At 37.5% G+C, this 11,832-nt stretch overlaps 3 protein-coding genes and 1 long non-coding RNA gene across 4 annotated transcripts; 2 read left to right on the top strand and 2 right to left on the bottom strand.

The window, feature by feature from the left end:
• Window positions 1–20: 20 nt before the first annotated feature.
• On the bottom strand, window positions 21–4,533 carry LOC110429082 (glyoxylate/succinic semialdehyde reductase 1-like). Its single transcript, XM_021444970.2, has 8 exons — window positions 4,284–4,533; window positions 3,704–3,814; window positions 3,509–3,610; window positions 2,835–2,936; window positions 1,744–1,859; window positions 1,139–1,217; window positions 890–1,060; window positions 21–358 (listed from the first exon to the last, which is right to left on the bottom strand). Exons 1-8 carry the CDS (start codon window positions 4,386–4,388, stop codon window positions 269–271), a joined length of 876 nt encoding a protein of 291 aa, XP_021300645.1. The 5' UTR covers window positions 4,389–4,533; the 3' UTR covers window positions 21–268.
• Window positions 4,534–4,943: 410 nt separating this feature from the next.
• Window positions 4,944–8,440, top strand: LOC110429081 (HhH-GPD base excision DNA repair family protein). The gene is given in 10 exon segments (XM_021444969.2): window positions 4,944–5,322; window positions 5,324–5,359; window positions 5,362–5,505; window positions 5,642–5,701; window positions 6,466–6,585; window positions 6,678–6,775; window positions 6,930–7,471; window positions 7,599–7,705; window positions 7,957–8,182; window positions 8,283–8,440. Coding segments are annotated over 9 exon segments (1,560 nt in total). The 5' UTR covers window positions 4,944–4,953; the 3' UTR covers window positions 8,041–8,182; window positions 8,283–8,440.
• A 96-nt stretch (window positions 8,441–8,536) lies between these two features.
• Window positions 8,537–10,550, top strand: LOC110429085 (DUF2996 family protein). The gene is made up of 5 exons (XM_021444972.2): window positions 8,537–9,229; window positions 9,555–9,630; window positions 9,737–9,996; window positions 10,096–10,168; window positions 10,248–10,550. Exons 1-5 carry the CDS (start codon window positions 9,116–9,118, stop codon window positions 10,400–10,402), a joined length of 678 nt encoding a protein of 225 aa, XP_021300647.1. The 5' UTR covers window positions 8,537–9,115; the 3' UTR covers window positions 10,403–10,550.
• A 137-nt stretch (window positions 10,551–10,687) lies between these two features.
• LOC110429087 (uncharacterized) lies at window positions 10,688–11,826 on the bottom strand. The gene is made up of 2 exons (XR_002446542.2): window positions 11,293–11,826; window positions 10,688–11,213 (listed from the first exon to the last, which is right to left on the bottom strand). It is a non-coding gene; the product is annotated as an uncharacterized LOC110429087 (long non-coding RNA).
• Window positions 11,827–11,832: the final 6 nt, after the last annotated feature.

The following is an 11,832-nucleotide window of genomic DNA, read 5'->3' as shown; positions in this document are numbered from 1 at the left end:
GCTGGCTAAGCCAAAAAGGATAAAAACGCAGAACCACAGACCATTTTTATAACATGATATTACCAACTTCCAAACCAGCTGTTTTGGGTAATAATAGAGGTGTACTTAAGAACAACATCACACAAGGGGGATGCTTCCCTGTGTAGGAACTCCATAGGCGCTATGAGTATGAATCAACACTGAACCCATCTAATGAAGCTGTGACTCCCTAAATCATTAACCAAGTGAGGTCCCTCCTTTATGTTTCAAGACATTAACATCCACGGTATCAAGATGAATGTTTAAGAACCTTCACGGTCTCACAAACAGCTGAAAAGTCCAGATCTCCCAACCCCATGCTTCTCGCCTTCTTGAAAGCCTACGACCAAAAACGAATAACAAGTTTTAGGTCAATCATCTTAGAGCTTCCTACAATTAAGTGTCAAGAATTTGATATGTTATGCTAACTTGCATACAAAATTTGAAAGGTATCCATTAAATTGCATCTTGGTGATGACAAATCTTAGCCAAAAGTTACAAACATTTCCTAATTCACCAAACTAGTTTATTTCTAAGTTAGTGATTGCCTCCAGCACTTATGTGCCTCTATAGATGCTTGGGTGTTTTTTTTTTTTTATTGAGAGTGCAGTGGCATCTTTGTTCATATAGGGATCCAACAAAACCTAGTGAACCACTTTGGCTGAAATGGAGGATTCCAAGTTCCAAAAGGTATGGTTCATATACTTAAGTTTCCTTCTCCAGTACCTTTATATCACTCTTTATGTATCAGGAAATTTTAGCTTACGAAGGATATCAAATTCTTTGTCTTAGCACCTAAACTATGCATAAACATCAGATAACAACTCCCAACATATGGAGAAGGGCAAGCAGATTGAAAGAAAAGCACAACCTCATTGGCTGCGGCTGCGACTGGCATTGATACTGCATTTTCATCCCCTAGGGCAAGAGCCAACCTCATATCTTTCTGCTGATGTTTCAAAGGAAATGCAGGGGAATAATTGTCCTGAAGCATTGCCGGTCCCTTTCCTCTGAACATTGGATTAGCAATTCCACCCAAGTCCTGCCAGAAAGTAGCACACTCACTGTAAGTTTCTGTCTCTCCACAACTTGACAGAATATTCAGTGGCTGCAAACTTACCAGTACATCAAGAAGGCTACGTGGATTCAGTCCACTTCTCTCAGCCAGTACAAGTCCCTCCGAAAATGCATTCATCATACTGCAGAAGACAGAGAACCGAGATAAACGTCCTGATGGATTTGTCAACTCATAAGAAGAAGCATTTTAATTTATTTATGGCATAGTAGTATTCTAAAATAAAAAACTCTTTTCGAAGCTGAAGTAGCCCCAGTTAGTGGAGACAAAAAATTGGAACAGAATATGAAAGCTTTAACCTAGCTCTGACATATCAAAGTTAGGAGCCAATATTGCCCCATTTGTGTTACTAAAGAATTTAGTGACATAAGTTGTATATTTCTAATAGTAAAAGTTTTCACCAAAACCTTAGGTATATCAACCATGCAAAAAGATCAACCCAACTTATTCATAGACCAAAGAGCCATATTGATTTCTTTTATTTTAAGCTTGCAAATTTTTCCTAGGACTTTCACTACTAAAATAATATTTGCTTATTGCCAAAATAAAAATATAACAATGATTATAATATATTAGCTCAATTTCAGTGGGTTTTGTTTATTTTTCATTTTTGGGTTCAGAAAATGAATGAAAGAAAGAGCAATCATTACCTGCCCATTATCATGTTAACAACAAGTTTCATTTTTGCTCCATTTCCAACTTGTCCCAAGAAGAAAGACTTCTTTCCCAAGACATCGAAAGCTGGAATTGCTTCCTCATACAATGCCTAAATTTACAAACAGTGACGGGCTGCAGTTAACACCAAAGTGAAGATAAATTTGCAGGCTACAGATATATTAGCAGTAATGATCAAGAAAAAGACAAATGGATTCCATTGTCTTCCATTCTGTTATTTTCTTTAACTTTTTCACCATGGAAGTGAAAGGCCAGTTAATAGTTGATCATTTAAAATGCCACTTGATAGAAGCTCCCACGGGATGTCTTAAAGGAAAAGGTTAAATTTTATCACAATATGAAATTAATGTATATAACACATTTTATTTTCACACTCCTTTATCTCAATCCCACATCTCTCTCATCCACTTTCAATCACAAAATTTCAATGGGAGTTTGTTTCCAGAAAATGAAGTCCACTGATCGTTTGATTTTAAAACATGGAATGAGATGGCAAAATGTGAAAAAGAAAGTGTATGTAACATTATCCTTAAGGAATGGCCCTAGATCAAGTCGCATGTAGAACGATATTTGTAAATGAAACCTCCATTGGCAGAGATGTAAGGTTTCTTGAATTTATTAAATGTAAAACTCATCAATTGATACTGTATTCTGTTTTCTTTTCATTAAAAATGCCCAAACTGCGTAGTCTGAACTTCTGGAAGGTTCACTCAATCAATAGAAAATGATAATAATCAACCGAAAAAGGTCGTTTTACTTCATTCCCTGACTGTCACAATGTTTTAAAACATAATGTGCAATTAGTCCTATATAGCAGAGCAGTCAAAATCAGCAACAAAACATTTATTCCATTATTTCCTAGTTTGCATTACTATAATTCTAAGAAAAACCAGCACATCCATGTAGTTGCAATACGTAGCACATCTAATTTGTTTTAGTTGGCCTTGCCATATTTCTACTATCTTGAAATGCATTTCTATCAAAATAGAGGACGTATGAACAAAGGTGCACCATTCATTAACACGAACAAGTACTACAAATCCAGTAAATCTATCCACCAATTTACCTTCTCCCCAGCAGCGAGAATCACTAGTTGACCAGTTTCTGCGGGCTGCCTGCTACCTGAAACAGGGGCCTCAAGGAAGTGACCACCCTTTGATGTAATTGCCTGTAGATATCCAATGTAAGTAAGAAATGCATAAATTCATTCATTGATAGGTAAATAACTAAATAACAGAATATCATAGAGTATATCAAATTTATGTTGTTAGAATCTTCTTGCAAAAGATCTTCAACATCATCTTCCAAAAAGTATCCTTGGTCTTTATCAGAGTACAAAAGAGAAGCATAACATTGACACCATTTCAACAATCAACAATACCTTTGCATGTGTCATTTAACGAAATAATTTTCTTTTTATTTTAGAATAAATACAGTTTAAACTTACACCTCAGAGAATAAGTAATACTCAAAAGACTTTTAAAAATTTCTTAACCCACTATCTAACTTTGAGATGAAAAACAAATTATTTTCTGCTTAATCAAAAAAATCTCCTGACTCTCTCAACAATATGATAAAAATTGCTATATGACATTCCCATACTCATAAAAGACATGCCATTATTTGCCCGTTATCTTGAGGTTCCACAAATTATCACATCTCAACAGAAGACCCTCTCACTTTCTAAGTTTCAAACATAAAGAAGCACCTTCAATCAAGCACAAAAGATTATCAGCTAACCTCATTGATTTTGCAAGAAGTCTCGGGATCAACAGTTGACATGTCAATGTAACCTTTACTGTTGCAAATTTGCTCGAGCACACCATCTTTGTCGAAAACAACCTAGGCAATCACCAAATACATTTTTTGTGGTAATGACTTATTATTGAGGATGGCAGGGGCTTAAAATGTATGAATACCAAAATTAGTAATTACCGAAAGAGCTGCAGCGGGATCAGACAACATGGCAATGGTGATCTTGCACTTCTTAACGACTTCTGCAGGGGTTTCTCCAACTGAGGCACCATGAGCCACCAGTTCATTACACTGCAATTACAAAAAAAATTTCCATGCCACAATTTCTTGTAGTAAAATTCAGTCTGGTATCAAGCTACAAAGAATCCATATTTCACATACAACAACGGACTGAACTGAGCCGTATTATTATTTTTTCACCAAAAAGGTAAAGCCTTTTCTCTTGACAGTCACAAGAAAATGAACACAATCAAATTTATCCATCATTTAAGTCGGAAATTTTGATTTCTTTTAATCAAATTCAATCAATCTCCTGTTTTCTTTATTTAGTTTCCCACCCTTCCTTTAAGAGGAAAAAATCATAAAAAAAATTATAATTTCAATACATAAAACTATAAACAAACACCAACCCACCAGTCAGATCTTAAGATGAACGCTATCTGCAACTGATGATAAAAATATTTCAAAGAAAAGTAAACACCAGGAAAAAAAAAAAAGGAAACTTTTTTGGCAAAGGGTAATGAAAAGCAATGAATGGCACCTTAGACAGAGTTCTGTTCCAAACAGTGACTTTGAATCCACGCTTCAGCAAATTCATTGACATGGCTTTCCCCATTATTCCCAGTCCCAAAAACCCAACCTCCATTTTCTTCTTCTTCTTCTTCTTTGTTTACTCTCTCTTTCACTTTGGAACTTTTCTTTGTTACTAGTTCATGCAGTATTCCTTACCAGACTCCACCTGTATGTACACACGGAAAAACAAAACAAAAGCATGGAGTTTTTTTTAACGTTAATGTTGATAAAAATATGATAAAAATCACTCTCACCAATGTCACCTTACTAATATGAAATTTAATTAATATTAAAAGTACAAAATTTTTGGTACTGTTCAAAGTTAAATATTTCATTTTTGGTAGTAAGTATTAGAATTGTGATTAATTGTGATTATCTAGTTTGTCGTTAATGGATGGACGGATGCGTTCCACGTAAGCCTCCGACGGCAGGGGTGATCGTGCTCCGCTATTCTCGGAATCCTCGGAGAACATGTTACTCTGTGGTCTACATTCGAGGTAACCTGAGTCGGAAACCAATCATCTTTGAACACGTTATAAAGGTTGAGGGGAGCCAATGGTAAAGCTGTAAAACTGTACTGGCCAAAGTGTTTATAAAAGCAAAATTACAGCGGACAGATGCATTGAGACACGGCCCAAATGAAGCCCCAGATTACCACTGGACTTGACCCTTGGTTAGGGATGATTGTGTTACTTTACTTGCCCACCCGCGGATTCGAATTTCAAACTGTCGTACCCAGCAGGGCCAGCAGCCGGGCTTACTTCCACAAAACTAACACAACCCAACAACAAACTAATCCCAATCGCTTCTCTCGTTCACCAATGAAGAACAAAGCAAACAACAACAAAAAGAGACACGAGTTGAATCAGTTGATCAAAGAAGAACAAGAACATGTCATGGGAGACATCGAAGATTTGTTCAGCGAAGAGGACACCAATAGGATAAGGTCGTCATTGTTGGAGTGGTACGACAAGAACCAAAGAGACCTCCCTTGGAGAAGAAGAACAAACAAAATCAGGAAATGGCAAAAATGTTAAAAAGAAGAAGAAGAAGAAGAAAAGAGGGCATACGGGGTATGGGTTTCAGAGGTGATGCTGCAACAAACAAGGGTTCAGACTGTTATTGACTACTACAACCGTTGGATGCAAAAATGGCCCACTCTTCAACACCTCGCTCAGGCTTCTCTTGAGGTCTGCATTGCTTTGAATTCATTTCATTTTATTATGTAGTATTTATTACTATTAACTAGCATTGTTTGTTTGTTTATTTTACGGTAATTGGGTTTTAAATGGAAGTTTTTTCTTTTGTTTTCCTTGTTTTTTGCAGGAGGTGAATGAGATGTGGGCAGGGTTGGGATATTACAGAAGGGCACGTTTCCTTTTGGAGGTTAGCTCTACTTACATTTTGTGTTTTGCTCCGATTGTCTTTTCTTTCTTCTAATAATATGTTAAAAGAGACAGTGTGACCAATTATTTAAAAAGCTTAAGCTGACAGTAAAGATTCGAACTTTTATACTACTACTTTTTAACTTCTAAGGTAATTTTATATGCAAAAATTCTTTATTGTTTGGGGGTGTTATTAACCTCTAGTTATTGTATTCTCACACAATGTACAGTCTTCCGATGTTAAAAAAAAAAGGAGTACTATCAGAGTTGTTTGAAGCTCCCATAGAAATTTGAATCATAGTTAGAGATGGTGCAGAGGAATCAAGTCTTCATGCTGTCATGAAATCTTAAAACTAATTGTTCATTGTGGCGGTGATTATGATTTCCAATTTTCTACTTTATGTATGGCTCTGTCCAGGATGATTGTAGCAGTGCATATGATTTCAATTTGAGGATCATTCTGGCCAAATTGTTTGTTGATGCACAAAACCCCCTTTGCAGTCATGCAACTTCTCACTGCTTCCCATGTTCACCATCCAGTCTATCCTGTATCACTTCTTTTCTTTTCTTTTGGTCATACCATGGAGTTTATTTGCTAACTTATCAGATTTGGTAAAGACTGTAAACGAAATATTACCATCTGTTGCCTTGTAAAGAACATAACTTCTTTAAAGGAAAAACTAGAAAAGTTATTGCTTAGATATAATTTTCCTATCTTTATTGAAGCATGACCTAATTTTTTGTCCTTCCTTCTCTTGCTTTTAGGGAGCTAAGATGATTGTTGCTAGGGGAAGTGAGTTTCCAAATACAGTTTCCACCTTGAGGAAGGTTCCCGGAATAGGAGATTATACAGCAGGAGCAATTGCTTCTATAGCATTCAAAGAGGTAATCTGGTTCTGAGTTTTTTTTTTTTTTTTCAAATGAGACACGGGGAATCTAGAGCATTGCTTCTATAGCTTCTATATTTGGTTTTTCAGGTAGTGCCTGTGGTTGACGGAAATGTGGTAAGGGTGCTTGCTAGACTAAAGGCTATTTCTGCCAATCCCAAAGACAAAACTACCATCAAGAACTTCTGGTAAGCTTTATTAGTATCTCCAACATCTCTTGTTTCAATTCCTATGCAAATTATTTCTAGTTTGGAATAGGAATACTGGTGGTGAAATGACTGTAATGATCATTACTGCTGCTGCTGTTACTATTTATTGCATTTAAAAGTTTCTTTGGAACAGGAAACTAGCAGCTCAACTTGTAGATCCTTCTCGACCTGGGGATTTTAACCAATCTCTCATGGAGCTAGGTGCAACCTTATGCACTCCATTGAACCCAAGCTGCTCTTCATGTCCCATATCAAGCCAATGCCGTGCATTATATAATTCCAAAAATGATGAGTCAGTTGTGGTGACAGATTATCCTACAAAGGTAGTAAAGGCGAAACAAAGACATGATTTTTCTACTGTTTGTGTTGTAGAGATATCTGGAAGCCAAGGTACATTGCACCAAAGACAATCTGACAGCAGATTCCTTCTCGTAAAGAGACCAGATGAGGGTTTACTTGCTGGTCTTTGGGAGTTCCCTTGTGTTACATTGGATGAAGAAGCTGACCTAGCCATGAGGAGGAAACTAATTGATCAATTACTGAACAAGTCATTTAAACTTAACCCCCCAAAAACTTGTAGCGTAATTTCTAGGGAACTTGTTGGGGAATTTGTCCATGTTTTCAGTCACATTCGCCGTAAGATTTACGTGGAGTTGCTGGTGTTACATCTTAAAGGTTTGAGGCTCTCTCTCTCAAACATACAACACATCTCATGTAAATATATATTTGGATACGACAATTATTTTTTCTTTTTATGATTGTTAATTGTGACTATCCTTTCTTTTAATCTGCCTGCATGTAGGTGGGATGCATGACTTGTACAAAGAGAAGGACAGCGAAACCATTGATTGGAAACTTTTGGACAGCGATGCTGTTTCTAGAATGGGATTGACATCGGCAGTACGGAAGGTATTATAGTGATGAACGGATTCATGGCTGATTTTAAGCAGCTTCTAAATTTTGACATTTCTGTAATTGCTCTTTGGTTTCTAGCAAACAAAATTTTTTCTTCAGAGCATTTTCATAATTATATTTTCCTGTACGATGGAAAGCTTAAAGGCTTTCTGCTTTTCTGTCCCTGTGAATATATTCATCTGGAATGGTTTCCATTTTGTTGTCATTAATGTGATTCAATGCCCATTATTGTCTTCTCAATGCAGGTATACTCTATGGTTCAAAATTTTAAACAGAATGGATTATCCAACTGTTCAATCCCATCAAGAAAAAGACTGAAGTGTTCATGAATTAAGTGGTGCAGCAGTCTGACAATTCATTGATTCAGCAAGAAAAATTCTGGAGATTGCAGGTTGTGCTCTCTGTTGACAACTTAGTTAATCAGTTGTACAACATGCATGTTATCAGCAACTGCCGATGTCTTCATGATAGGTTTGTTCTGCATTTGATTCTTCCAAAAATGCTACTGTGTGGCGTATCTTTTCTTTTCGTTTTTTCTCTAATAAATGGTTCAATTTTGTGTTCAACTCAGATGTGTCAGCCATCAAGTGTACATTCAAGACGTGGGGATGCCTCCAGATTTTACCTAAGAGAAGGAAATTATTAACAACATTTAGTTGTCATGAAAAAAGTCCTTTCTGTGTTTGCTATACTTCGTGTTGGGTTAGCTGAATGCTTAGTTTGCAATATCAAAGCACATTTGTTTTATTCGGAAGCTTTTATTCTAGTGGTTTTGGCCAAATCTTGTGCGATTTGTTTGCAGGAAGGGATGCAAGAGCTTTTCGGCCCCGCCCGGTATTCTCAAGTTTTTGAAAATGAAAACAGAATTCTATAAGGTGCCTCAAATATGAGGGCTGCTTATATTTTCTGGATTTCAGTCAGCTGCTGCCATGCAGATGGCAACCAGAAAAAGGAGAGGTGAAGAGGATACCAGTGTAGAAGTTGGATATACATGCTTTCAGAAACAAACAAAAACGATTTTGCTCCTATTTTCATTTTGGGTTTGGACTGTGGTTGGACCACCAATTTGCTCCTATTTTTTATTTTCCCTTTATCACAATATGAAAATAAAAATTTATTTTGCAGACGGAAAAATAAACTTTTAAGAAACCAGTGGCATATATTCTCCTAAGCTTCTTGTGGATCAGAAAACTCTCTTCTATTCAATTCTCTTCTTCTATTGTACGACTGCCTCTGCCCCTGCCCCTGCCCCTGCCCCTGCCCCTTCCTCCATAAAAGGAAAAGTTTAAAGATATTCATCGAAGGGCAAAAATACCAAAAAGAAATGTTTGATGACTGAACAACAAGTAGCAAAAGAATAAAATTGAAGTAGCTAGAGATTCATCCAGTTCCAGTAGTATCGAAATGGCTACACTGGGAGGAAGAGCAATAGGGTTCTCAAGCTTTCCATCGTCTTCTTCATATCTCCGTGGGAATTCCAGAGCCACCTCCTCTTCATTCTCCTGCACTCTATCAATGGTAACTTTATTAGTACATGCTACAATTTTGTATGATTTAATTTAAGCAACTGTCTGAGCTAGTCGGAACGCCGCCCTATCCTCTTCATTTACCTCTGTTCAAATAGACGAGGCGGCAGTTCTGCACTGAGAGCAAGGGAAATTCTAATCTGAATCTTAGGTAGAATTACTTTTTGCTGTCAAAGTGTAACTGTTCTAAAACATAAAAGTTCACTTCACAGTTGAAAACACTGAGGAGGTCTGCCAAGTTTTTCTTGGCCTGAACGGTCATGAGATAACCTCATTACTACTAATAGATGCTGAATCCTTGGTCTCAACCCTTGCAGCAAATGGTCAGTAAATCAATGATTTCGCGTAAATGTGTCGCCTGTTCTGCTGTGCAGGAATCGTCTAGTCCTACTGGTAGGTTTTTCCATTTGGGTGTGGTATGTTAAAGTCCTTGTTTCTAGAAGCAAAGCTCATCTTCTGAATTCTGGGTTGCTTAGAAAGATGTTTCTTTTGCTATTAGCCACAGCTGAAACAAAGGCAACCACTCCTGCTGAAGCAAAACCATCACCCACTTCTGAAACAAAGGCCGCAGTTGCTGGTGGGAAGGAGGAAGTGAAGGCCGCCCCGAAAGCAGCTCCAGCAAGGCCCAAACCTGCAGCAAAGGCTCCTGCCAAACTACTGCCAGAGTTGATGGCTGAGGATGTTATCCCTTCATTGAAAACAACACTTGAAGCTCAAGTTGATCTATCTGAAATTGAGCTTTCTTTCCAAGACAACAAGGTTTCTGCTCTATTTTCTCACTGATCAATTTTCCCAAAAATGGCATTTGAATTTGAGCTTGCTAATGGTTTTGTGAATCTGCCCGTTCCAACTTAACAGTTGGAAGGTTCATTCCTGAAGAAGGGCTGTCCCTACTCATTCTGGGCCTTCTTCCCTGATGGAGTCCTCACAGGTATTATAACTTCAGAAATTCCAAACAATTATCAGGTCCCTTGCCCATAAATGATGGACATACTTCTCCGTTTGCACAGGTCCAAAAGGGTTTTCATTGACTTCATATGGCTCGGTAGCAAGCACTGTCGAGCCCTTCCTCATTGATGAGAAGAAAATCACAGCAAAGCATGTAGTGTTCTGGGTTGAAAAGCGTTTGGCAGCCCAAGGAATTATTCCTGTCTGGAAAGAATGAGTTGGCAGCATAAAACCATGCCATGTAATTATTCATGTCAGAAACTAATGCTAACTATAAAATTTTCCAATTCATTTTAAACAAAAGATATTACCAAATGTATCATTTTTGTTCTACAATTAAAATACAGGATATGTTAACCGAAGGGAACGTTTGACAAATTACAACGCCCATCAGCTTGTCCAACCTCAAGACCTGGAGTTAAAGAGGGGTAAGAATAGCACTGCAGCTTTAATTTCTGGTTAAACAACAGGACTGTGGTTCATAGTAATGCTCATTCCCCCATAAAACACAGATACGGATCCTCAGTTTTATTAGTCCACCTTTACTAAGAGAGATTTGCATCCACCAAAAACCGTGCAAGTCCAATCAAGGATAAGCCGGCAACACTCTCCCCCTTCCCTTCTTTCTAAAAAAGGAAAAGAAAAGAGATCAAAGAAGTCCCTCTAAGGTTCCAAAGTAAAAACTATAGAACATTGTATAGCTAACAGAGCTCACAAGGTTTTCATCTAAATTACACATCCAAGGACCAGGCCATACGCGAATGCCTGGACCATGCTTTACAGTAAATGACATAATGGCCCAAACAAGTAGCATTTTTTGAGTAATTAATGAACACATACAACAGGTACTTCAAGCACAAAGCTCATAAAAACAGTACTTCATAAGTCCATATCAACCAATGTGTGCTCTTTGTCAGTCGCTAGTTGTCAGAATTGGCATTAGCATTGCGAATTGCACGACGAAGTTCTCCCAAGAAATCCATCTGTGAGCCAGGTGAAGGTCCGATACTGTTTGTTGAAGACATCATCTAAGGAAAATCAAGCCAAATGCATAAGAGAAACAGAGTCGTGATAAGAAGAGATGGGGAAGAGGGGAGGGATGGATACCTGATGTGGAAGTCTGAAATTCCTCCAGGCTGAATCACTACTTCCAGAGTACAGAACTGGTCTTTCTGAAACAAGGAAAACCACGGTAAATAACAATCTAGTCTGGTCTTTTAGCTCACAGGTAATGAATGCAGAAGAAAATATACACCAACACAAAAGGATGACAGTACAAATACCATAAACAACTCACAACAACCTCAGAACTGCTCACTACCATAAAATCTAAAAGAAATGAGCAACTTTTAGCTCATCGGTAACTTTATTTAATATCTTACTGGTAATATGCAGTTAAACAGAATGGTGGTGGAATTGTTTAAAGAAGATTCATAACCCATGCTCAGGACGAGGAACCTTTAAAGATATAACAGCAGAGTTCATAGAAAAATGATGATTTATCCATTAGGTAGCTCAATTCCCACTGTTTGTCCTAGAGCATGAATTAACTTGTAGCCCAAATTGATCCACCAAATATCTCACATTCATTGGACGTCTTCAATGATGATGTCAAAATGTTGGTCCATAACCTATTCATTCCCGCCT

The sequence above is a fragment of the Theobroma umbraticum genome, unplaced genomic scaffold (genome assembly GCF_002168275.2).
Source record: "Theobroma umbraticum cultivar Fairchild unplaced genomic scaffold, ASM216827v3 scaffold_44.0, whole genome shotgun sequence".
Lineage (NCBI taxonomy): Eukaryota > Viridiplantae > Streptophyta > Magnoliopsida > Malvales > Malvaceae > Theobroma > Theobroma umbraticum.
The sequence above is the reverse complement of the archived record's forward strand: the minus strand, read 5'-3'. Positions and strand labels throughout refer to the sequence as shown.